The sequence below is a fragment of the Zootoca vivipara genome, chromosome 1 (genome assembly GCF_965207765.1).
Source record: "Zootoca vivipara chromosome 1, rZooViv2.hap1.1, whole genome shotgun sequence".
Lineage (NCBI taxonomy): Eukaryota > Metazoa > Chordata > Lepidosauria > Squamata > Lacertidae > Zootoca > Zootoca vivipara.
Genome location: NC_142582.1, coordinates 49,526,166 through 49,553,037, shown reverse-complemented (window position 1 = coordinate 49,553,037; position 26,872 = coordinate 49,526,166). Strand labels below are relative to the sequence as shown.

The window sequence follows — 26,872 nt, the reverse complement described above, 5'->3', positions numbered from 1 at the left end:
AGATTCATGTTGATAGCTTGGTCAAGATAAATTAACTCCCATATTTACAGTCAAAATATTGTAGGTAGGTGTCATAATAAGACAGTATAGAGCGTCCAGGTTCAGAGTCATCCAAATTGTCAGGAATATAGGATCATTAGAGCAATCAAATGTTTTTGCTTCATCTAGTATTGAAAATGCAATTTGGCCAGAAGTGAGTGTAAGCCAGTGATTATGTCAAGCTATGGCAACTTTCTAAATAGTTTTTTGTCCCCTAAGGTGAAATGTGCTGGCAAGGAAGGGACTACCGGTATCTAGTGCTCCCTCTATGTTTGTAAATTTACATCCTTGTTGGCATTTGCAGTCCATTAAAATCTGTAGAATGTGTTGTGCGACGGGGATTCTAAGCTCAATCAATTTTTATTGTCTACTGCTTTAACATGAAGTGCTGAAACTGTGCAAGAGTTTACATTTGTACAGTTTTCTCGACCATTCAGGATTACATTTAGAACCAAATTTAAAGTATGCTGTTTATAGCATCTTGTACTATAGGTAATCTTGAGACATATAGAAACTTTGGGGACCTAAACAGCAGTGGCTTACTAATGCTGTTTAGAATGCTGTTGCCTGCTAAAGGGAAGGTTTGTTTTTAGAGCAGTGTGATATGTAACTTTCTGAGACATTATTCTTGGTTTCAAAAGAAGGAAGCAACTAAACATGAGTTCACCCAATATAATTTATAGTTTTATGCATGCGTGCATATTTTAAATCTCACTTTTCTACATTTCTACATTTGCCCTATTTTTGCAGTATCTTTCTGCTATATTTACTTTTTGATAAAGAAAAATAGCCATATATGTGTTTGCACTAAGTAACTAAACTCTCCATAACCTCCACCCCTCCCCAACAAATCTTGTATATAGCTGGATTAATAAAATAGCTCAGGTTGTTTGCTAAAGAAAACTTTAGAAATCACCATGCACCTATTTTTTAATGAATATTTTTTCCTTATATAAAAAAAGCTTGTTCTTTCTAGCCATGGGCTAGAAATTGAAAACCTAGGCATGAAAATATAGGGCATTAGGCATCAGTGTTTCACTTAAGGTTAAATCTGTCCATCAGTTTTGCCCTCACTACTGGAAGATGAATGCTCAGTGTTTTATAAATTGAGTCTGTTGAAATAACCTTGAAGATACAGAGGATTCCAGTGATTTCGCTGTCCTAGGCTCCCCCTCCCTTCCACCATGGGGGAGTCAACAGCATAAGGCGTACTACCTGTTTCAGGCATGCAGGGTCTTTCAAGTGCTAGATGGGTTAACAAAACCTGCTTGCCTTGCAGCTAATTAAAGGCTGGATTAATTATAATTAAATAGTATTTCATTGGAAATCCATGGAATTTTTCAGATCCCTGTGATGGGAGTTTGGGGTAAGATGCAGAGCTGAGTTTCTGGACAAGAATTTGTGTTCTTTTTGAACCAATGTAACATGGGGAGTGAACAGTCTTGGAATGAAAATGAAGTGGGTGGGTTGTTGCCCCTATGCTACTTCCCGGTGTTAACCTACTTCTTTGCTCCCCTGCTTCTTTAATAAGTTATTCTCTAAAAACTTAGGGGGCGTGAGTGAGTTGGGGCAAGAGTTCTTGTCATGTGTGTTTGAGGCAGTTGTCTTGGGGAATTTTTTTTAATGTTGGGAGTCACTTTGTGTCCTTTGACACTTAATGTGGAGCAGCACTTTTCTGTGTTTTAGCAGACTTGTTTCTATGTATTCTTTACTAAATTCTGCCTTCTTTTCTTCCTCTTTAAATGATGTGTAGATTGATTTCAGAGAAATTAAACACTCTTCATTAATGCTGAATCTTGTTTCTTTATTTTTTAAAAAAGAAGATGCAGGTATCTTAAAGCTTTGTTTAGCACAGTTACATTCCTCTCCTCCCTCTGCAGTGCATTGCACACCCTCATAATATACTTGAGAGGGTTAGATGGTTCTCAAGTTTTCACTGCTGTTTATTATTATTATTGTTGTTGTTGTTGCAGTTGCCTCCCAATTTTATAATTCTTCAAAACGTATTCCATTCCTTGGGGTTTGTATCCAACACAGCTGTTTTGCTAGTGCAGCAGGCTTCTGCTTGCGTGATGGACTTCCCCCCTCCTCTCCCCTCTAGCCCCCCACAGACCCTCAATATCTGCTCCAGAGGATTGGAGGACTCTTCAGAGCAGATTTTGAGAGCATATGGGCAGAGGAGAGGAAGGAGAAGTCCTGCTTTGCATAAAAGCTTTTAATACAATATTTTGTGTGCTTGGCTTAGTTTCATTTTAAGTGTAAAGCTATTAGAGAAGATACGTTTCGAAAAGCCATTTTGATCCACAGAGGAAAGAAATGTGCATTAGAAAGCTGACTTTCTCAGAAAGTCACCAGGCCACCAAATGTGCAGTTGTTCTTGCAATTCCCTTCAGAGAAATGAAGCACTACTTCTGCCAGTGTGGAACATAGCTGCCAAGTTTTCCCTTTTCTTGCGAGGAAGCCTATTCAGCATAAGGGAATTTCCCTTAAAAAAAGGGAGAACTTGGCAGCTATGGTGTGGAATAGGTACCGGTATAAACCATTCTCTGAACAAAGTCTGGCTCCTTGAGACACAACAGCAATTACCTGAGGGAAATCCATCCTAGTTATGCTTTTGTCCTGTAAGGTAAGGTGTGGTAAGTTGCTTCTCAAGTGGGGGCAAATCCTCATTTTGAAGACCTATGTATCTGCATTATAAAATGCGTATGGTAAGCCATATGGAATAGTTTTCATTAAGGAAACTTCAGCTCGCTGTTCTACTCATTGCTTAAAGCCTGATAAATGGAAGTAACTGCAGTTGCTGGTGCTTTTGTTGGAATTTTCATGTGTGATTATTGAATAATGGGAATTTGGAGTCATGAATTTTCTGTAAAATTTATTTGAATTGCCTACGATTAGCCCTAGCTCATCATCAAAAACCACACTTGTGTGTGCAGGCAAATTGGAATTCACTCTGCACTTCTGGATTCAGAGAAAAACCATGGAAAGTGTTGTGTATGTAAAGAAACAATTTTAAATTTTGTGGAAATGTAGCTACATCAGTTCTTGTTTCACAGGGGCAGGGTAGGGAGATTGGGGTTGGTAAAGCAAAACTGCAGAAATTTGTCAACACTGAGCATACATAATGTAGATCTTAGTGATGTCATTGCAGACACATTGGGGGAAGCAATGTGGAAGTGCCAAATTTTATTCAGGAATTCAGAGGAGGCAATATCAAGTGGGGAAATGGAGTGATCAGCTACAAGACAGCCTGATGTTGGTGACTCACTAGAATAAATCACTACCTCGTTTCATAGGTGGAGAAAGATGAGACTCAAGTGGGCAGACACAAGTTTTAAAGGCTCTTTTTTCCTGCCTGGGCTGCCCTGTGTTTCTATTGACTCAGAATAAGACCACCTGTAGGGTTAATGACTAAAATCCCTTTTGTAACTGCAAATAATCCAGTGACAGAAAATGCTTGATTGTTCATTCTGGGACACTCCAATCAAACTTGGAATTATTTTTATTTTAAGTAAAAATATCCACTTTGAGGCAATGACAGCAGAAAGTTTACATTTTTAGAAAAGTCCTTTTTCCTTCTTGAGAGTCTGTTGCTTCCATTGAGGAAGGGCAGCAAAGTTTTGTCGCGATATTCCAAAGACAGAAAGAAAATCTTCATCTGATATGTAGTCCTATGGAATGGGGGGGGGCAATGATGAGAGAGAGAGCAAGTCCAATCATAAATGTAACACACTGTGGTGAAAACTTTATGTCCAGATTTCCTGTGAGTATTTGGGGGCACAGCCCTTTAACACTTAGACAAGATGGCATGCTCAGAAAAAGTCTAAGGAAACTGGAGTTGGTTCTGTATTTTCCTCAAGTTGTCACTTTATGCTGGAGCAGAATGAATGAACAGTGGGAGGTATTCAGCTAACTTCTTATGCCAGTGCAAAAATTAGCACTGGCACAAATTTTCTTCCTCCTCCTCCTCCCACACCATCTCCAAATCAGCTCTGGAGGATCAGGGGAACCACCAGAACAGATTAAGGGGGAACACATGGGGAAAAGAGGGGGATAATGTTCCATCTCTCTCACACACAAATCCTTGTGCTGATGATATCCCAGCCTTAACACTATATTGAATACAACCTAATATTAATTGGGGCAGATTTGGATGGCTACCAGTATGGAAAGGAACTGTGCATATCTAATACTTGTCCAGCCTTCAAATGCTTCAGCACACTAGCAAGCTTTTATTCCTACACCCATTAGATGTTTATAGCCCTGATTTAGCATACACTAGCCTATTCTGTATCTGGATTTGGTGATGTGAGATTAAGCTGTACCAAGATCTGTATACAGCTTCTGCCCTGACCATTGGGCTAGCAAGGTTCCTACTAAAGGATGCTACATTTCTGAGAGAAAGGCAGATTTTTTTTGAAGCCTGCATTTCCAATATCACTATCGATGATACAATAAATGTCTGAAAATGTGTGTGTAGGTCAGACAAAGCTAATATTTGCTTCTATGCTTCTAAGGTTGTTTATATTCATTCATTTAGAGCCACTTTTTAGCCTCACATGAAAGCGGTGAAAGTCACTTGCTCAAAGCCATCTAGGGAGCTTTTGTAGTGAATAATAACAACAGAAACCCAACATGACAAAACTAGATACCATATAGCATGTTGGACTAGGACCTGAGAAAATGGGGTTCAAGTGACGCAGCTCACTGGATGAGCTTGGAACAGTCACCCTCATCCTCACAACAAACCTGTGAAGTACGTTAAACTAAAATGGGAATAACTATGTACACCACCACCCTGAGCTCTTTGGAGGAAAGGCAGGATGATGCAATAAATAGGAGAAATGTGAATGCAGCCCTGGGATCTCACCTCCTTCCTGCTGGGGTTTACATCGCTGGGTAGTTCCTCTGCAGACACATTCATCAATTTCTCCAGAGGGTAGGTAGACAGTGAGATACCACCCAAGGTTGTGTTGGCAGTGAAAACTGTTTTTGCATCAAGGATTTCCTGAAAGAGAAAGTGGAAGGGGGTATTCCCAAAGCTCAAATGTGTCTTGTATCTATTTAAACAAGAGTTGAGGCAAGACTTTTTTTCAGCCTTGACAGAATTCAGTTCTGGCACCTCTCAGGTGGGTGCCATTGCCATTATGGGAGAACAAGGGAAGTGTTCATGGTGATTTCCAACACCTCTTTTTCTAGAAAAATAGCACTGAGTTGAGGGAAGGTAAATTGGCATTGTAAGCTGAACTGTTTTAGATCATTAAATGCATTCATTGATCTAAAATGCAGTATTGTGGGTTCTGATGCACTTTGTAAGAAAGGAATTTAAAAATTCTAGCACCATCCAGAGGAATAAGAATTGTAGAGTTGGAAGGGACATTATGGTCTGTTGCGGCAGAAACAGTCTAGTGCAGGCATGTCAAACCTGCGGCCCTCCAGATGTTTTGGACTACAATTCCCATCTTCCCCAACCACTGGTCCTGCTAGCTAGGGATCATGGGAGTTGTAGGCCAAAACATCTGGAGGGCCGCAGGTTTGACATGCCTGGTCTAGTGCACAATCACTTGTGCCATAATGTTCTTTAAGGTGCTGCAAGAAAATCAGTCACTACAACATCAGAGGAACAGTGAGGGAGGTGGAGAGGGTAATGTTCTCTAGAAGCAGTTAGCCTCATTCTTAAAGAGGAATGCAACTCAGTTGCTCCTCAGCTGTGATCATACTTACTATCCCTCAAAAGGGAAGTTTTTGTGGAGTAAGTATTGCAGCCTTTTATACTGAAATAACTTTAAAATAAAGGCCTTACATCCCCCCAGATAGTACAGGCATGAAAAGCTATGCAGCAGTTACTGCTTTAAAATGAACTTGGGTCCTATTGTTCCTGGTTTCCCAGAAATTAAATGGCAACTGCCACCTGCACTTGTATATGATCAAACACGTGTTCTCCTCCCTGCTTTCTATCCCACTCTTGCCTCTTCAGTAATACTTACAGAAGTGATCTGGCCAAGGTTGTCCTCATCTACAAGTTCAGCTTTTAACTCTTCATAGGATTTCTTCTCCTGCATGAAGATAGACCAATAAAACCCTGGGAGTACCGGACTACACACACATGAACATTTTGATTTGACTGAAGGCTAGAGAGTTAAAATAGGATTCCTTAAAAAGAAGATTACAGAATCTTAAGCCTGGTAACCTATGTGCTCATCATCATTTGTGGATACAGACAGACAGTCTGGATGTAGCTAGCTACACTTCATGTTGAAAGTTCATGATACCAAAGGCTGAGGTTGATGGCAACATCTGGAAGGTTAGAGGAGAGCTCTAACAAGCCAGATCAATTAGAGGGAAAGTAGTGTTTTCTACACATTTCAAACAGATGTCTTTGAATTCATGTGGGATTAACCTTTGTTGCATGACGTGGTGGTCTTAGCTGCCTTTTTTTTAGACCTGAAAGAATAAGGGCCACTAGGTCACTTACTGTCCCTTTGAGGGGGTCCCATGCTAGGAACCAGCCAGTGAATGTCGGAGGCTCATAGCCTTGCTTCACAATCACAATGGGAGTTTCAAGGTCACGTCCACCCGGGTGAGTTCGCAGGTACTCCTGCACCGTTACGGCTGCTGCCTCCTTCTCGGCCTCATTTGCATCTTTGCCGATCCAGAAGTAAACCTGGCCGGAGAAAAAGCTCTTATGAATGGAAGCGGACATGCAGCTCATGTGCCGGTAGCTGGATCAAGGATCAAAAGTGAGAAAAAAGGTTCAGGGAATTCTGCCCTTGCATTTGTGTTTGCCTGCATATATCTCTCAACCGTAGACTTAAAGCTTCTGTGGCAGACCATAACCCCTAAACCTTAGGGAAGGAGATAGCTAACAAAGTTTCTAGAGGGGTAGTGGTCATATTAATTTCTTACCCAAAAAAACAACAAAATTGTGGCACTTTAAAGGCTAACCAGTTGGTTAAGAGAAGGTTTCGTGGACTATAGTCCACATCATCAGCTGCATGGAGTGTTAATATAGCGCAGTAATTATATCAGATGAGAAGTGTGTGTGCGCAAACAAAGCAGCTGTAAAATTCTAGCATGCAATATTAGCCGCGAAAGTAAAATTCAATAGCATTATTATGGGGAGCGGGGGCATTCATCTGCCAATGTGCTTCATTGAGCAGCAAATGCTTCCTCTACCTATTCATTCTTCACCCCCCACCTCAGACCCACCTGATCCCAGGCATCCAGTAGGAACACATCATCTTCTTCCAAGTCATCTTGAGTAAAATTTGTGATCTCCATGGCAAGGAAGCGCCCTGTCTTATTGGAGCACTGAAAAAGCCGAGGTGTGATGGCAATCGTTTCCTCCTGTAATCTGCACAAAAAGAGGGAGAGAGACAGGCCAGGTGGCAGGTCAGCTCCATATTTACACACAAGCAGATGGAGAAAAAGCCATATAACCAGCTTTTCTACCAGGCCACATCAGATTGGAGCAATCTAGAGTAGAGAAGCAGCCAGAAAGAGTGTGTGAGGGTTTCATTTCCCCCTGAAACTCCCCCTTGCCATTTGCCTCTAAAATAACCACCCTCTGCAAGTGGATTTGCAGGGAGGGAGAAGTGAAACTGACACTTGAGGTTTTCTCGCACATGCCTTAAAAAGCCACCAGCGTTTTCCGATTTTGAGTGGAGATGGAGGTTGTGGCTTCTTCCATCCAATTTAGACTTTGGCATTAGGAGAGTAAGGATTGGCATGTAAGAGTGCATCACCTAGGCAGGACTGGCCCTGCCATTAGCCAGTGTGAAGTAGCTGTTTCAGGCAATGGAGGCTGGGAGAGATTGCAACCACACTAAGAAAATTTAACTATGAACCCCAAAATTTGGAATCCTGTTCCAAACCTGTGCCAAAGGTTTGCAGGTCTTTTACTGCAAAATCCCAGCACTTTGCAGCATGCCATAAATTGAGCAATTGATACATCAAACACAGGCTTCATGCTTTATATTAACTATGAAACCCAAATTAGCCCCCCTGAGTGGAAACCTCAGTAACAGCTATGCTGCCTTGTTGGTGCCCTGGGCTGGTTGGCTTACTTGCCTAGGGTCACCTCCCCACAGTATTCTGCAACCAGCATGACTGGAAAGGGCCCCTTGCCCAAGTGATCAGCTATAAGGTGAGGCCATGCATTCTGGTAGCCATGGTGTGCGCGCATGTGTTGCTCTGATTTTGTGATGCAGGCAGACAGCACTTCCTCAGGTGCGAGATGTTACCTTTTGTTGTTGGCGTATTGGGACTTCCCACCTAGTGCAATCCAGAACTCCGCAGGCTCCTGTCCTTCTGCGATCACTGCTTTCTCAGTCCTGGAGATCAGGTCAGCCACACTCCTGGCCATCTCCCTCTCATCCCCACTGCAACCCTGCAGGAAGGAAAACCAGACTGTGGTGTGGGGATTGTGGGGGGGGGGTCAGCCTTTCAATTAACTAAATTCCACTCCCTCTTCCAAAGCTGAGGATGTTTGTTTTGGATCACACATGCTAGTGCCCTCCGCCTCCAAATCACCCACCCGCTGTTCACTTCTCCCGGAAAGAATGCCTACCTTCCCATACCAGAGGTAGCAGCAACTCTGAGTCTTGAGGATAAAGACATCGTTGGAATTGAGGGAGGAGGCCTGAGGAGGCACCTCAAAGGCCTTGGTGTTGAACTCATTGGTCCCATGCACCTGGAAAAGGCGAGTGGTGGGCACTGGAGCTGTGCTGCCAGCTCGGGAGGTACCGCCCTAGGTGTAAGGAGGAGGGGAAAAATTTGTTTAGACATCTATGAGAGTCCAGGCATCACTCTAGGCTTCTAGGGCTTGGATACTGCAAGAGCAAGAGAAATTATGCAAAATTTATGCACACTTTCTGAATGGGTGCTTGTGTTGAGGAATTCCACAGCCTCTCAGCCATGCTTCTATAGAGCATGAACATCACTGCACTCCAAAGCCCAGTGCATTGGTTATATCATCTCAAATAAAGGTCACAGGACTGCATGAAAGCAAGATCTATTTGTTAAGCCTCAACCCTCCTCCAGATACATAAACTATTTTGTACAAGCTTTGTTCCATCTAACATCTCACCATCCACTGCAGTACTATGGGAACTGGTCCCAAAAGGCCCCTTTCCTGACACAGGTGAGGTCAGGACACCCATTCCACAGTAGCCTTTTCCGCCACTGGAACTTAAACCCGCTGCCCCTTGTCCTGTTCAGGGCATGGAACGAATGGGATATTTCCCCTCTCCCCTTTCTGAAATCTGACAGGAGGGTCACATCCGCTCAATATACAAAGTGCCGCCACCAAAGGAAAAGGGATGAGGAAGCGATGGAGTGCTCAACCACAAACAGCTTACAAAGTGGCAACAAGAATACAGCCTGTCATAAAACTCTCTTGAAGTGGTATAACTCTAGATTAGGAAGATTTGAGACCAAAAGACATGTGAAGTGGGGAAGATGTGGGTTTTGATCTCCCAGTGGGCTTTTAATATTATTATTTAAAGCCCCTCTGGGATCTCAGATTTTGATCGGAGCAGTGCTGCTGGTAGAGCAAGTGTTCACTTCTCTGTTATTTTCCTAGTCTAAATTGCTCCCCCATCCCCAAAACTATGATCATCTCCACTGGGGAAAGGGAAATAAGGGAACCTGCATTGTGCCTATTATTCCCCATCCCCCCAAAATACCTACTTGGATACAAAACCTAAATCCCCCTTAGAACTATTGTTCTGATCAAAATTAGAGCCACCACCAGATACTTTAACGTTCTCTTTGGATTTCCTGTCTCTTCTCCCCTTTGTACAGTTGGGAAATGGAAAGGGAGACAATTTTAACCACAGAGTCTGTCCCTCTTGTGCTCACCGAATACACCACCATGCGTCCCTTGAAGATGGCCATAAGATGAGCAGGCTCCTTGCCCATGGTCACTCGCACCTGCACAGGTTCACCATTATACTGTTGGTCCAGAATGACAGCCTGGTAAGCAGAGGCAGTGATCTCATCGGGGGTGGCGTGGCGACCCTAGAAAGCAGCAACAGAGTAGGCTGACTTAAAAGGCTGGGGTACAGTTCCAACTGTCCCTCGGCTACAATTCAATGGAGAGAGGACTTAAAAACTCGTGACTGTGTTGTGAGCAATGGAACGCAGTCTCCTACAGCAGAATCCAGTGGAATCTTTACGGTCCTGAGAACTTCAGGTTCCTTTTGAAAGGCAAATTCCTAGTACTTCTTCTTCTTCTTGTTGTTGTTGTTGTTGTTGACGACATGCAAACGGTTTCTACTGCTCCTTGGTGACATATGGCAGGTCTTTATTCTCTCTCCATCTTCTTGGCCTATACCAGGCATAGGCAACCTTGGCTCTCCAGATGTTTTGGAACTACAACTCCCATGATGCATGACCATTGGCCCTGTTAGCTAGGGATCATGGGAGTTGTAGTTCCAAAACATCTGGAGAGCCAAGGTTGCCTATGCCTGGCCTATACTCTGCTTCCTTTGCCGTAATCCCTCCTGCCCACCTCCACCTGCTCACCTGCCAAATGTAGATCATGTAGTGCATTTTACTGGAGACTAGATACTTGTAGAGGATAAGGTAGCAGTCGCCGCTGTAGAAATGACCAAGCCAGCGACCCTCCACTGGTACTGGTTCCAAGTCCTCAATTCGCCAGACCTGTCAAGGCAAGTGCAATATGAGCAACAGGGTAGCAATAGACATTCAAGGGGTGGGCAGGGGTTGGTGCGTGGAAGTTTCCTCAGTATAGTCAGGAATATGGTGCTTGGCAAAGCTAGCTCGGTTAGCAGTTAGGTCCACCACTACTGGACACAACAGATTCTGCGATAAAGAGTAAGGTTTCCTGGGAGAAAACAGCAGGGCAAGTGGAAGTGTGAGAAAGCCCCTTGAGAGGAAGGCACGCTTGGCAAATCCACACCATCATCAACTCCTGCCTGGAAACCAATGTCCCCACTGTGGAAGGACGTGTGGATCCAGAATTGGCCTCCACAGTCACTTATGGACCCATTGTTAAAACCGTGTTTATGGAAGACAATCTTACTCGGCTACGAGTGATCGCCAAAGAAGAAAAAAGGTGTATAACTGAATTTCTCAACTGTGTACATTTGGGGTGATGGTGGAAGGAAATGTGGCACTGCATACAGAATTCAGCCTTCTAAGGATCTCGATTCTCATTTAAAACGCCACCAAGGCATCACTTTTCAAGTCCTTATGGCTATGGTGATATGCTTCAACTTTACTGCGTGATGCCTTGTGAAGTCCCAGAGAAAGAAGTAGTGATGAAGATGGTCCTCAGTTCCCTTACATTCCTGCTGATGTTGTCCTTACAGGGCCTGTGGTGAGCCCAGGGCAAAGACCTTCCCCAGCCTACAAACCTAAGGAGCACCAAAGCATGCCCCACAGCCCTACCAAAGTTATAATTGAATGGTATTGAATTTATATCCCACCCTTCCTCTCAAAAGTGTCCAGGGCATTATGTTATGTGGCATTCATGATGCTGTTCCCAAACTAGCCAAGTCTAGCAAACTAGCACTGGATATAATTGTGCAGCTTGTTGTCCTTTCAGAAGGGCAAATTTGGACAGCTGTAACCAAGGCGATTTTCAGTCCTTTTGTTGCCACAGGTTCAAAAGGTGTGGCTAGTTTGGGGCTGGTCCTTTAACTCCAGCTCTACTTTCATAATGCTAGCATGGCAATTCATTTTGCATATTTGCAGAGCTGAGGCCAAGAGGAAGCCTTTGAGATAGAACTGTCTTCTGCTCTTGTGTCTCACAACAGGTTATCCCACTAAAGTCAAAAGGGGGTGGAGACTTTGGTGGGCCTGGTCCTTACCCAGGGCTTTTGTTTCCAGCCGAAACTCTCCTGTTCCGGAGAGTTCTGGAACCTCTCAGGTGGGCACCATTGCCATTACAAGAGAACAAGTGAAGAGTTCGTGGTGATTTTTGGCACCTCTTTTTCTAGAAACAGGGCACTGTCCTCACCTCTACTTCTCCAGAGCCGTCATCCACCATCTTGTGCAGGGCAGCCATCTCCGGCTTGGCGTGGAGAGTGGTGGCATCAAACTTCACCTGCTCTACTTTGGCTGTTGGGCAGCCAGGGAAGAAAGTAGGTAGGTTTGGTCTTAACCAGCACATCTGCATTGAGGGACCGTGTGGCCCCAAGGATGGGCAATTGCATGCTAAAATATAAACTTTGATGGGATGGATGGAAACTGCACGTGTTACTCCTATAGGAAGGGGGCACCACCATGTATGGTTTCCACAGCAGAAAGCAGAGGATAGCAACCCACATGCTTACAAAACCCAACGTTTGGTGTTCTGCTGTGAACTGCCCTGGGTTCGTCAGATGCAGGGCAGTATGCAAATTTTAACAACCAAAGCAACAACGACGTTTCATTCTAAAGGTGTGTTTGTTCATCTACAACACAAACCCTCAGCAGCTCATGTCAAGGATGCTGCCAATATTAAGAAGGGGGTTCACAATAAATGCTTCCTTCAACCCACATTCAAGGCCACAAGTACCCAGTGTGCTGCTCTCCCATCATTCCTAACCATTACCGGCCATTCGTCATGCACCTTGTGGATGACAGGAACTGGAATCCCACAGCTAGAGGGCACCATGTTGCCACTGCACTAGACCTCCATAGTGGTGTGTGTGTGTGTGTGTGTGTGTGTGTGTGTGTGTGTGTAAACAAGAATGAGTCTTTAGCTGAACTTTAGCTCCAGAATTCCCAGAATGGTTCAACAACCAATTCCTCTTCCCAAAGGACTCTGGGAACTGCACCTCTGTGAGGGGAAGAGGGGTCGCATAAAAACAACTCTAAGCAACCTAAATGAACTACAGTTCCCAGGATCCTCTGTGAAAAGCCATGACTCTTAAAGTGGTATAATAGTGTTTTTAAGGTATTGTGCAGATGTGGCCCATGTTAACCATGTACTTAACTACATATTTAATTGTGGATTTTCAATTTTCTTTGCAAATTGAAATTGTGGGCTTTCAAATTTCTTTGCAAATAGATACCTAAACAGGAGAGAATGAATTGAGGAATGAACACAGAAACTGACAGAGAACAGACTGATCTGTCTACTCACAGGCAGGCCAAAACAACATTCTTTCCCACCTCTTCTTGTGGGGCCCATACCTGTCAGAAGCAGCCTCTAAACCAGGCATCCCCAAACTTCGGCCCTCCAGATGTTTTGGACTACAATTCCCATCTTCCCCGACCACTGGTCCTTTTAGCTAGGGATCATGGGAGTTGTAGGCCAAAACATCTGGAGGACCGCAGTTTGGGGATGCCTGCTCTAAACCATCAGCTCCACTAAGTTGATCAGGCTTCAGCACTTACCTATTTTCCCAACAGTGTTGGTTTTGCCAAAGCCAGTGCTTTGATGGGGGAGAGTCCATTTCTGAAAGAGCTGCCTAAAGACAGCAGATTCAGAACCGTCATTTTCAGTCTCCACGCTGGTGCTGGGTGGGTAGTTCTTTGCCTTGATGTAACCCTGAGATGACAAAGAGAAGACCAGAACAGAGCAACTTTCACAACAAGGTGAGGAAGGACTCTACAGAGACTTCATTAAACAGAGCATATTTGGAAGTATCCTAGACTATCACCCTCAACAGGCCCAGTGTTATCTCTTTAACAACTGCGGCCTGCAACAAAAAAATCATGTGTATTCCTAGCCTACTATAACAGCAGTGTTCATGTACATGGTGCCAGCCAGCCAGCAATGCCCCCGGTAGAATGCTCCATTCCATCCCCCTGCCACCAGTTTTCTTTTTCAACTAACACTCAACATTCTGTGGTTACTGAGCATGCTTGGTCCTCATTGGTCGGGGTATTTTTTTTTTGAGGGGGAGGGAGTGTTGCCCCTTACATTTTGTTGGTTTTTAAAGCTCTATTTTGCTGTATGATAGCTTCCTCATGTTTCTCATTAGCCCGCTTTGGCTCTAGAGCTGTTGGCCCTCACCACCTGCTTTGGCTATCAGAGGAGCTAAAGATCGCTTTGCTCTTACATTGGCTTAGGATAAAAAGGAAACAATGTAGAACACAAACTAGCTTGAGCTTCAGTTATTTGCACCCCTGATTTCTAGTGTAGCAGATGCAATGCGAGACAGAATCGCTGCATTTTTAAATACTGTATATTCTTCAAACTGGAAAACAGAAGGTCTAAAAAAGAGAGAGGCATTAGTTGTTAGTTAGTTAGTTAGTTAGTTAGTTAGTTAGTTAGTTAGTTAGTTTGTTTGTTTGTTTGTTTGTTTGTTTGTTTGTTTGTTGCAAATGGTGTCCTGCTTAATAATATCCATCAAGAATTTTCTGTAATTTATATGATTTATTGGGGCATTTGTCTGCATTGGTACAGTCATCCCCCCCCCGGTAGATGGAACATTAAACAAAGGACTGGTGGAAGAAGTCCTTCCCAGAATATGCCATCCAACACCACAATTTCACTTTGCTTCCTTATAAGGACTGTGGTTAAATGATTTTTTTAAAAGCCTATAAAGTTTTTTTTTCTGTTTTATATACTTGCTTGCCTGATACCCTCCTCAAGCCTATGAAATGAATGAGGCTAAAAGGAAGACAGGCAGGTAGGCAGAAGGTAATATCCAAGCCCTGGTCCAAAATCCAGAAAGAGAATCTAAAAGAGTTGGTAGCATTCATGTTAGTCAAGGTCTGGAATCATGGAGCCAAAAATAGCTTCGATCCCTTGTAATGGCAGAAGAGAGAGATTGGAGGCACTCTGTTACAGTATCTCCAAGAAGTTCTGACACATTGCAAAAGGAGACTGCATGGGCTCAGCTTTGCCATATCCTCTCACTCACCAGGGCCCGTGTCATCGCTTGCCGCTTCTCCTCCTTGCTTGAATTCCTACCCTTCCACACAAAGATCTTCACACCACCTTGGTCCAAGATGAAGCAGTCCTGACAGGAGACAAAACAAGATCCAGTTGTTTCATTACAAAGAAGCTGTTTAGGCAAGTATAGCCTTCTTCCATTACCAGGCTCTCTCTTACAGCATAGGTGGGCAGCCAGCAATCCTCTAGATGTTGATGGACTCCAGCTCCCATCAACCTCAACCACCATGGTCGGTGGTCAGGGATGATGGGCACTGTAGTACAGCAACACCTGGAAGGCCACAGACTCACCATTTTAGACTCAAGCCATTCAATATTATAATTTTGGGGTTGGAATGGCAATAGGCAGAACGGCTACAACTGTGTTAGATGACACTGGAATAAAGTCTCCTCTAGTCTTCCCTTCCCTCCAACCCCCAGCCTACGCTTTAAGCTTGTCATGGCGCAACCAATCCCACAGGGCTGAGTCTTACGTCATTCTTGAGGAGGTCCTGGGTGAGGGGCTGGATGGCAACTTCTTGGATAAGAAGGTTCCCTTCTATCTCAGAGACTCTGGGAGAGGAACAAGAGGGTAGTCATGGGACCAGCTCTCCAAAGTGATGTTACTAGTCTACACTATGGGATGAAGATCATGCAAACCAATAATGGTCTTAAAAGCTGAAAATCAGGACTGGGCCTATTCAATATATGAAATATATGAAACCTTGCAGAATTCAAGGGGGGTGGAAATAACAATGATAAATTACTCCTGCTTCTTCTTTTCTGTATTTCTTCTATCAGAACTCCTGCATCTCACCTGCAGTGACATCACTGAACCCCAAATTGCCTTGGTTTAAAAAAGGAAACTAGGAGGATATTTTCTTACCTTCACGGTTACAAGAAAATATTTGAAAATGGGGGCATTTTGGCCAAAAACAGCCCAAAAGCCCAGGTGCCCAACTGTAGTCCTTCCCTTTTGAGATTTATCTCTAGTTTATTTCCTTTCCTTCATAGTTCCAGGCTCCTGCCCTATTCCTGATCTCCCCATTGTCCTCCCTCATACATCCCTTCTGGGTGTCTTTTGCAGTTCTTTCCAAATCATTTTGAATCTGCAAGAAAAAACCCAAACACGACAAACAGAATTGTACTCATTAAGGAAGGTCACACAGGTGCTCTCGGGAGCAGCAATGATCCCAAGAACAGAATAAATGGGCAAAATGCCCAATATGGAACATTTGCTTTCTTGACCAGTGTGCGTACTTCCATCAGAGGCTTTCTTTCCCACATTCCCCTGTTCCTGCTTCCATCAAAGAGAAGTTTGCTCCTCTCTCCTGCAATTCTGCATCTTTCCACGCAACCTCTTTGCCTCATCATAGTCCCCACCACACACCAAATGTCACTCACTGGTAGAGCTTGAGAGAAGATTTCAGCTTCTGGTCCACCACAGCATCTGGGATGGCTGGCTGAATGTTCCTCTTCTCCCCCAGCACATACTCCATGATCTTCATGAGAATAGGAGATGCAGCTTCGTCCTCCCCATCCACCACACCTACCTGTGCTCGACCCCCACGCTCCCGGTCACGAATGTCCTTGGCTAGGGTCATCCCCTGCAGGAAACAGGTCACAATCACAAGCCAAGGTCAGGGGTGGCAGGAGAAAGCCTGGATGGCATTAGAAGAATGAGAAAACCCACAAATAAGAGCATGGTGGGTGTGAACAAGAAACCCCATGCAGGATCAGGCCTAAGGCTTATCTAGTCCAGCATTCTAGCCTCACTTCAGCTATCACCCAATTAATTTATTTCCCTTTTTGTCATGGCCAACTCAGACACAGAACTGACGCTATTAACACCTTTAAGCACCTTGTAGTCACGAATTATACCTGCCACCCTTCCCAGGAAGGCGATATATACTAAAAAGAATGATGCCCGATGGCCATTTTAATATGCTGAATTTATGAATGCCTACATGGAACCATGAGTTGATCACCACACAGTGAATCCATCAATGTAATATAATCTCAAGGCTATTAGGAAGGCCATTCAGTGTCTTCAGCACGTTCCACCGCCGGGTTGTTATGTGCTAAGTTGGTGGCTTCACTTGATCCTGATTCTCCCATTTCCTCCCAATCCATATTTTTTTTGGTCAGGAAAACAACCCTCCTTTTCTTATAACAGAAATGTTACATTTGGATTTCAAATGATGCCCCACCTAAGAAAGGACAGGCACCAAATTCCTCCTTCCTTGCACAACTCCCGTCTCCCCTGCTTCCCCACTTCCACCACCCGTAGCAGACTTTGCACCTTCAGTCGCTCCAGGCGGTTGCTCTCTGGACCGTTCCATTGGATGATGAGCTTCCCCAGGTCTAGCAGAAACACATCGCCCAAGTTGAAACTGCTCCAACTCAGCTCCACCTTTGCAAGAGGGGGAAAAAACAGCTGGTGGGAAAGTCTATGCGAGTTTACTGAAAGACAGTCATACCTGGATTCTATCAGTCTGGGGACCTCACACAAGATGATCCCTGTTAGATCAGGCCAAAAAACACATCTAGTTCTCATTATGGCCAACCAGATGCCCGTGGAAAATCTGGGAGCAGTGCAAGATTCATGCACAAGCTGTGTAAGCTACAGTTCAGGGCCTCAGATTACAACGGACCTCTAAATACAAATACAAAATTGCATATTTATTTCATAGATAGACCATTGGCTTGCAGTTTGTTGGTTTGTAAATATAAAAGTTATTTCCATTTCCGATGTCCTTTCTATTAATAGAACAGTGTTTCCCAACCTTGTGCCTCCAGATGTTTTGGGACTACAACTCCCATCATCCCTAGCTAGCAAGACCAGTGGTCAGGAATGATGGGAGTTGTAGTCCCAAAACATCTGGAGGCACAAGGTTGGGAAACACTGTAATAGAACACCTATACTGTAGTAATACAGGTGTCGAAACAGGATGGGCTGCCCCTGCCAGTAGCTGGTATGCAGAAGCACACCACCTCCGACAGTGGAAGTAGAAACATAGCCATTGTGGCTTCAGTAGCCACTGATGACCCCCACAAGCACATCATTAAAAGTGCATCTTCTGTACTGCTCCAACAAGAGGACAAAAGCACTGCAAAATGTTTAATTTTCATAAGATCTGAGTGCACCTTCATAAGCTGCAACACTGTGATGAATCTTGTCTTCATGATCACCCATAAGTGTTCAAAGACCCCCAGTGTCAGGATCTGACAGTTTTACCAGGAGCTAAGCGGCCAGCCCTGGCCAGCCCTTTCCCAACATTGCCAGCCCATCTTTGACCCACCTCTCCTGCAATCACATTCTTCTTGCCCTTGACGTGCAGCAGGCGTCGTACGTTGTACGTGTTGGTCTCCACATGCTTCATGCCAGATGCCACTCCACCCTTCTTATAGCTGCAGAGGAGAGGCAGGGTCAGGGTCTGGACTGTGGAGGAGAGCACCAACATTCCCAAACAGCTAAGGCACATATAAAGCAAACAACATCCCCCAAGGAATCCTGGGAAGTGTAGGTCATTATGGGTGCTGGGAATTGCAGCTCTGTGAGGGGTAAATTACAGCTCCCAGGATTCTTAGGGGGAAGCCATGTGCTTTAAATATAGAGTGTGTATGCAGGCCTCCCATAGAGGATAGGGTTGACCTCTAGCCAGTATGCCTCATTGAAGCATGGGGCAGAAAGGGGTGGGGGAAGACCTGCTGCCTTCCGCAGCCACTCTGCTTTAGTTTCTCTAGAGCCTCTGATGTTAAGAACATTATGTTGGCTACAACACACATTTCAGGCCCTTAAATGGACACACTTTGGTTCTATACAGTGGGGTGGAGGGCAACCTTCTGCTGAGGGTTACATTCCCCTAAGTGTAATCTGTTGGGGGCTGGATATCAGCAGTGGGCATAGCTGAAGCCAAATGTGGGTTGGGACCCCCCCCACACACATTTCACCCCTCTTTGCCACTCTCATGAAACTAGGACTGAGGACCTCATGAAATTGGACCACAGGCTTCCAAGTTTCCTACCGCTGCTATAAGGTGTCAACTTTAGACATTTTTGTCCCCAAAGCAAAAGTCAAAATGATGCCCTTTGCTTTGGAACCCATTTTATGATTTTATTATATGTAGTCCTGGTTCAAACATAAGATGAGCCCCACATATATTCAGGCTCCCATTCCTCTCCCCCACCCGTCCCGGCTCTCCTTCACATGCAAGGGGGGAAAGATTGAAAGGATCCATTGTTGGTTTTGAACAAACCACAGTTTATGTCTGCAGTTGGGACAGGATGGTTTATTTGCACTGCGGTTAGTTCAAACAAACCTAGATCAGAAACTACAGTTAGATCCTTATTTGAACTCCCCAGCAATAAGAATAAGCAGCAGTTTTTCAAGTTTAGAATAAGACAGGAGTGCCTGGCGTGCAGTGGTCCATGGGGTCACGAAGAGTCGGACAGGACTAAACGACTAAACAACAACAAGAAAATGGCTTATTCGAAACCAAAAAAGGAAGCTTTCATTAACCTCTTACATACAAGGAGCAGAGGGCAACATACAAGGCCAAGTCTCACTGTGGTTCTTTTTAAATGCTAAACAAGGAGCGGCAAATCTCTTTCAGCTGAAGTCTGAAGTTGGCCACCCCTCCAGTGACGTGTGCCAGTGAGAGGTGTGGTCAAAGCACACTTAACACACACACACACACACACACACACACACACACACACACACACACACACTATGCAAGCAGGGACATACACTCACATGCCCGGCAGAGGGGAAGAGACACAGAGACACACATATATTCAGGCAGGCAGGCAGATTTACATAGCAGATGGGGGGTCACACAAGCAGGCAATCACACCCACACTTTCAAGTAGACAGTCACATACAATCCACAGAGGAAGGACAGGCAGGATTGCTAAACCATGGTTTAGTGTCATGTCCTCTGAACCTGGCCATACAGACAGAGAAGAAATGTAGTGCAATGGAACCCTCTCTGGAATCTGCCACTTTGAAACAACTACTTTGTAGTAAGGACAACATTGTTCCTGTCCCTATCTATTTTTGCTTTTGACCAGTTATCTCCAGTTCCTCTCAGCTGCCCCTTTTCCTCCAGCTGCTCACTTTAGGCAAATAGATTGCTTTGTGTTAGGCTGCCTGCAGGGATTTGTCAAAATCTGCTGGGCTTCATTCCCCAGCTCTATCACTGAACTGGCACCAAGCCCTGTCCCCTCGGCCCATATGGCCCCACCCCACTAGTCCCCACCCAGATATCCAGATTTTTTATTTATTTCAAGAGTTGTCAAGTACCTATAGGAAATAGCGGAAGGGCTGATGTGTGTTTCTAAACACACAGTGGACATGTACCAGAGGAACGGTTGCCAACTGAGACTATTTAGCATGTGTCTCTTAACACAGGCACAACTGTCAAATTTGAGTCGCATAAAAATGTAAAGTGTCTCAAGGAATAAGAAGCTGTAGTTGCCTGGATAAGCCACCAGAAGGCAATAAGGAGCATTACGTACATTAGCCCCTGTTTGAAGTAGCTCCGGAAGGCGTCACTCTCGTAGCCCTGGACCTCACGATGCTGTACAGCTACTCCTCCCAGGTAGTCGTCCATCTGGGTAGTGTAGATGGCAGCTGAGCCCTGCTCATCCTGAGATGATGAACTGCCCAGCCAGAAGTGGATGTCGTAGGTGAAGTTGTTCCCAGTCTTATGTGTCTAGTTGGAAAATTAAAGCTGGTTAGCAGGCCCACCGAAATTCCAGAGACCTCTCTGTCCCACGGTGCTCAGTCAATGCCACAATGATGGGCATTTTGATTCACACACTCAGCTCTCCAAGTCCACCTACTAGAAAGGGACATTGACTCAGATCTCTACTCTCAAACACAAAAGGGTTTCCTCATGCATGGGCGGATCAGTATCACTATCCTAGCCCCATATCTGTGCTGAATGTAAAAGCAATGGGGAAAGTAGCTAATTCTAATACAAAAGCAAAAACATTAAGAAAAGTCACGCTGTGACATTTCAAGGCCAGAAAGCAAACAGAAATCTTTGAGGATGGAGCTGTTCTGCTCTCTTAGAAACCTTGCAATGTTTATCCTCCTTCTATAACATATAATATATCACGCAGAGGAGCAGGGTTCTTGCAAGGAGTTCTGCTTTGATCTACCCACTCAGCTCATTCACCTTCTCATTCATCTATCCATGCCTTATCCTCATATCCAAACCATATGCCATTATCCAGTTATCCAGAATATGTGCAGTACAACGAGACAGTTGTTCACAAACAGGCAGGGCATGAGAACAGAGAAGGGTTGGGAATGGGAGGGTAGGATGTGAAATACTGTATTATTTATTGTTTTATATCTACCCTACCTTTTGACCAAAGCCAGCTTTCAAGGCAGCTTCCAATACACAGAAATGCAAGAACAGCAATTAAAAAACATGATAATAAGTGACTGTGTTAAAGCAGCTAATATAAAAACAGCTCTGAAATGAAGCAATCTTTAAAATAGATCAGCAACAAAATAAAAAATACTTAGCATTTTATGTATCATTTGAGAATGAAGTGTACTTTATCTTGTTATCCCTGAGCTGAGAAGAAGTGACGCTTAAGCCCACCTTATTATAAGATCATGGCAGAATTGAACTGGCGATGTTTTGATTCAGAGCTCCATGTCTTCTCTTAACTACTATGTGACATCAGCTCTCAAAAGGTATTTAAAACATTTCACTCTCCAAATAGGGTTGATGTAATAATTGGTCCTGTTTCCTGCATTACGAGCTCTTTCATATCAGTATTAAATCAATAAAGTGGGTAATTGTTTTAAAATCCCAAACTTGCCTTGCTTACGCTAATATATGATGTTTGAGAGGGAAGCAAATCCATTGCAACAGATGCTGAGCAAATGATTACAGCAAACCCAGACATTTTCGGATGCACAAAGTGGCGTGAATCAAGGCCAGCTCCTTTCGTACCTAAGGCACCCCCTCCCCATTCTAGGTACAGGTGCTAATTGGACTGGCAACTGAATATCACTTCAACGCTGGTCAGGGGACAGTGTTAGGGGAATGGCCATAGGGATAGAGCACCTGCTTTGCCTGCAAAAGGTCACAGGTTCAATCCCTGCCATCTTGAAGCAGGGATGGGAAAGATCCCTTGTTTGAAACCCTGGAGAGCCACTGCCAGTCAACATTAACAATATTTAGCTAGATGGACCGTTGGTCTGACTCAATATAAAGCAGCTTCCTATGTCTTCTAATGCACCTAAGGCAGCAGACGACAGGTAGTTTAGAGGAGGCTAGGAAAGGACCCAGGGGACCCAGGTGGCGCTGTGGGTTAAACCACAGAGTCTAGGGCTTGCTGATCAGAAGGTTGGCGGTTCGAATCCCTGCAATGGGGTGAGCTCCCGTTGCTCGGTCCCTGCTCCTGCCCACCTAGCAGTTCGAAAGCACACCAAAGTGCAAGTAGATAAATAGGGACCGCTCCGACGGGAAGGTAAACGGCGTTTCCGTGCGCTGCTCTGGTTCGCCAGAAGCAGCTTTGTCATGCTGGCCACATGACCCGGAAGCTGTCTGCGGACAAACGCCGGCTCCCTCGGCCTATAGAGCGAGATGAGCGCCGCAATCCCAGAGTCAGACACAACTGGACCTGATGGTCAGGGGCCCCTTTACCGTTACCTTAAGAAAGGACACATTGCTGTCCTCTTACCAGTGGCGGTGCTTCATGCTCCGGCACTGGGGTGGGTGGGTGGAGAGCAGGCGGGGTCGGGGTGGGCACACATCCTGGGGGCGTGGCACGCATCCTGGGGGCATGGCGTGGTGCGCCGCCCACAGGGGCGTGGCGCCCAGCGCGGGTGGGGGACAGCCGTAATGGCACCCTACCAGGATCGTGCTGCCGGGGGCGGTGTGCTCCCCCCCGCACTCCTCTTCCTCCGCCAGTTCCTCTTACAGAAGAGAATGGTTAGTGAGGGGCAAAGGGGGTTGCCGCTGCTGTTCCCCAGCATCTGCTGCCTGAGATGGTCACTTCACTTTACCCAATGGTAGGGCCAGCCCTGGTCTGAAGGCACATAATGCAGTTCTAATGCTGAAGACAGCCCATCTCTGGGAACCGCTCCTGACTTCAACTCTTAGGTATTAATGTTGTTGCTGCTGTTGTTAAAATGTAAGTAATAGCAACTTAGTCCGGCCTTTAGGGCGGTAGCCTACTGTATAAGTAAGTTTGACAGGACTGGAGTACATTTATTCCTACACACACATGACCTCTCCTTGAAGCATCCTCTCTTGACCTCATCATGCTCCATGGTGCACCTCCCATACGTTACATGAGGCAAGTTCCCGCTTTTTTCTTGGGCTGAGCCTCGTCCTTTTCTCCAGCTGTTTTGTCCCATCAAGAGTAATGATACAAAGGCCTCCACCATTCTTAATTCCTCTTACCGAGAGAATGATATAAGCATCTCCTTCGTAGAAGTTCCCATACGTTTTTGGTGGAATAGGCACCATCTCCATATTCTGGAAGGGAAGGGGGTGGTGGAATTAGCTGGAATTATATACTAAAGATCATCACATACCCTTGTGTTGTGTAAAGAGCATTCTTCCTGCCTTTATCTTCATTTTAAAATATTTGTCCTCCCTTCCTTTCTTCAATAGTCTATTTTTTACTAAGTTCCATCACCTTAATTTCTTTAGTTTTGCCAAATCCCATCACCTCAATCTTCTGAGGAAAGCCCATAGCTCAGGGTAGAACCACAGATGAAGAGAAACAATAATTATCAGGATCAAAGAACAGGAGGGAAAGGGGGAAATTAACCCTATCCTCCCCTGTTGCAGTCTTGATGAAAATCCATCATCCAAAGCTGCTATTTGCATTGGCAGAAAATCCCCCATTGGTGCCCAGCTGTAAACACCTTCTTTTGCCCCAGCTCAGCTGGTGGAGGCTTCCCAGTGCTTACAGCAGCTTCTGGATCAGGGAGTATTTGGGACCATGGCTGTAAGTGAAAGGATTAACCCCCTCTCCCCCTATGTGATCCTAATGTTGACCAGCCTCTCCCACAGCTGCTACTTCATGCACATCAATTACATTTATATACCGTAATTAATATCAATCTAGTTTGGCCCACATAATAGGAGATTCAATACAAGAACTCTACACCACTGAGCTGGGAGTCTAGAGCAGGGCTAGGAAACCTTTTGCAACCTGAGGGCCACATTCCCTTCTCGCAGTTGTGGACAGGGCAAGAGACAAAAACTGGGCGGAGCAACAAATGTTTGCTTTTTCTTTTGCTAGTTTATACATATTAATACACACACACACACACACACACACACACACACACACACACACACTGTCTTTCCTCCCCACCCCGACAGGGACTGAAGGCTGCATATAGAACCACATACTCTCACACCCCTGTGTATCCTCCACCCAGGCAAGGTAGCAGCATTATTAGAGTTCAAAGACACATTCCAGCCAGGCAAAAATACTCAGGGTGCAGAGCAGAACCAGTGAGGAGTGTGACCCATGGAGAGTTCTGAGACCAGGTAGAGAAGCCAAAGGGGCTACATTTGGCCTCCCAGGCCTGACATCCCCCCCTCCCCCGGCCTAGAGTGAATCATGTTTCAGCTCTTCCTTTTCCTCCTTTGAAAGGCAGGAGATCCCAGGAGAAGGTGGACTTGTGGGAAGAGAGGAAACACATACAGAGACAATGCTGGTCTCTTTCTCACCTTTATACTATCACATACCTAAACAAACACTCACCTCAATTCTCCATATCTGGAGTCCGGGTGTGGTTTTGTTCAGAGTCCTGGTCACTTTGGCATTAAGTTCTGCTGACATGGTGATGGTCAGTGTTTTGTGGGGGGATCTGCCCTTACGAATGGGAAAGTTCATTAGCAATGCAGCCAGGTTACAAACAATATATATATACCAACCAATGTATAAAAATTGCAGAATGGTCTATGCTCCGTCCCCAAACTTCACATCACTACTCCCCCCCCCACATTAATGTTGTTAAGAAAACCAGACTATTACTCCTTGCATTCATTCAGATCACATTCCTAAAAGTGTGCTAAAGGGGGGAAGTATTAAGATGGTTCACGCTGCTGTGCTTTAGGACTTTGCTCAACCTGAGCTGCTAGGTAACTTCCAGATCTAATTTCTACTCGCAATAATTTAGAACGGAACTAACCAGTTGGTAGCTACCAGTAGCTTAAAGGAAAATAGACATCTTAACTACAGTATCATGCAGATGAACTGAGATCTTGTGATGCCTGTGTGTGTCAAAAGCTCAAGGGCTTTGCTTAAATCAAACTAATTCAGCTCTTGCCAAAAGACTTGTTTTGGTAACAACGTTATTATTACCAAAAACATTGTTTGGGTTCACTCAAATGAAAGGTAAAGATTTTTACAGCTGGTGGGAAATCAGCCTTAAACCTGTGTCTCCTGAATGAGTAATTATGTATGTACACACATGCTTTCAACATTGCCAAGGATGTCACAGCTGATTTCCTTTAAGTTTATGTCCTATTTCCAGAAGAGAGAGCAAGTGAGTGTGTAGGTGTAGAAACAGAAACATTGGAAGTTATTGAGTAAGATAGTTGGTCCATCTAGCTCAGTATTGCCAACACTGCCTAGAAGCAGCTCTCTGAGGTTTCAGACACGGAGATGGTGGGAACTGAGACTGGGTCCTTCCCCAAAGACTATGTGAGAGAACGGTTGAGGGGGAGAGGGCATGAGTCTCAGCCCCCTTCATTCCCACAGTGAGTAGGACGGAGCCATGTGTCCTACTTTACACAGTAAAGAGTTTTCATCTGAGGACAGTCTGGTCCAAGCCCAGTTTAAAGAGAAATAATCTCCAGAAGGGACAGCAGAGTTGGACCTTGAAGTTGCCCATCCTAAGTGAGCACCTGGACAACAAACTGACTTGAGCAGGCACACACAGGTCACCTGATCCAAGTCTTCTCCACTATGGTGAGATGTACTTTATTTCAATTTAAATTGTAGTAATGTTTTCTAAATTTGAATCTATGCACATGAATCAACCTATGCAAATCTTATGGAAATTGGTGCCCTGGGAAAATGATTTACTGTGCTTCAAACCTAAACCTGTCTCTCATAACAAAATACACCCCCAGCTCTCCAGCTCCTCTTCACTTGAGCTCTGTGTGTTTCCCTAGTAAGCTAATTGGCTTTTAAGGGACGAAAAAGGCAGCAGTCGCTTTCCACAGGCCAACTCAGGATATTAGGGAGTGCGGTGCAGTCTAGCTCAGGCACGTAAATCATAAAGTCCATAGAGGTGATGCACACCTGTAATTTCTCTGCCTGGTGCTAAAATCTGAATGCTTATAGGCAAACTATAGGCAGGCCTGTATGCATGCTGGAAGAAAGGCAGAAAAACCATTAGACATACCATTGGTCACTGAAGTCAGCTTCTTAAAGAATCTTAAAATTTGCTTAAGGGGAAAGCAGCTTTCTAAACCTTAAGATTGCAGAGCTATGCTTGGAAGTATGATGGCAAAAATGCTATGAGGAATAAAAGTCAGAAAATGGACTGAATTAGATTTTTAAGGGTCATTGGGGAGGAGGACTTCTGTGTGGGTTCCTTGCTCCTCTTCATGATTAGCAAAAGCAAAATAAATTATGCAAAACAAAACAAAACCCAACAGTTTGCATAATTCAGCTTTCATCAGAATTTGGGATATCTTGGTTCAAACCCTTTTTGTTTTTTAAGTGCTATGCATGCACAAAGCTCTGGATTTGAGAATCTGATAAGGCTTGGAAAAGGGATTTCCATTTACCCCTTTACATCACTGCCACAGATTTCACTTCCAGGCAATGGGTTTTAAGATGAATGTGTTAAATTGGGCAATGAACATGAAACTTGAGTTCAGGTTTGCAAGAAAAGGGCCATAGCTCAATGGCAGCATACATGGCTTGCGAACCAAATGTCTGGCAGCCTCCAGTTGGAGTCTCAAAGATTAGAGCTTAGAAAGACTT

At 44.7% G+C, this 26,872-nt stretch overlaps 1 protein-coding gene across 3 annotated transcripts in view; it reads right to left on the bottom strand.

Moving 5' to 3' along the window:
- Positions 1–3,523: 3,523 nt before the first annotated feature.
- VIL1 (villin 1) overlaps positions 3,524–26,872 on the bottom strand; it is a 31,311-nt gene continuing 7,962 nt past the window's right edge. For 2 of the 3 annotated variants that reach the window (XM_060278249.2, XM_035127712.3), the window contains 19 exons: positions 24,635–24,740; positions 23,314–23,388; positions 20,399–20,595; positions 18,178–18,286; positions 17,178–17,288; positions 16,280–16,482; positions 15,370–15,448; positions 14,865–14,963; positions 13,390–13,543; positions 12,026–12,126; positions 10,567–10,704; positions 9,901–10,059; positions 8,609–8,788; positions 8,283–8,428; positions 7,249–7,393; positions 6,515–6,703; positions 6,027–6,095; positions 4,910–5,047; positions 3,524–3,710 (listed from right to left, as the gene is read on the bottom strand). In XM_060278249.2, the coding sequence (XP_060134232.1) occupies positions 3,597–3,710; positions 4,910–5,047; positions 6,027–6,095; positions 6,515–6,703; positions 7,249–7,393; positions 8,283–8,428; positions 8,609–8,788; positions 9,901–10,059; positions 10,567–10,704; positions 12,026–12,126; positions 13,390–13,543; positions 14,865–14,963; positions 15,370–15,448; positions 16,280–16,482; positions 17,178–17,288; positions 18,178–18,286; positions 20,399–20,595; positions 23,314–23,388; positions 24,635–24,740 (2,512 nt within the window). In that variant the 3' untranslated portion in view covers positions 3,524–3,596. Of the gene's footprint in view, positions 3,711–4,909; positions 5,048–6,026; positions 6,096–6,514; positions 6,704–7,248; positions 7,394–8,282; positions 8,429–8,608; positions 8,789–9,900; positions 10,060–10,566; positions 10,705–12,025; positions 12,127–13,389; positions 13,544–14,864; positions 14,964–15,369; positions 15,449–16,279; positions 16,483–17,177; positions 17,289–18,177; positions 18,287–20,398; positions 20,596–23,313; positions 23,389–24,634; positions 24,746–26,872 lie in introns of all 3 variants that reach the window. The other variant, XM_060278252.2, reaches the window with a different exon arrangement.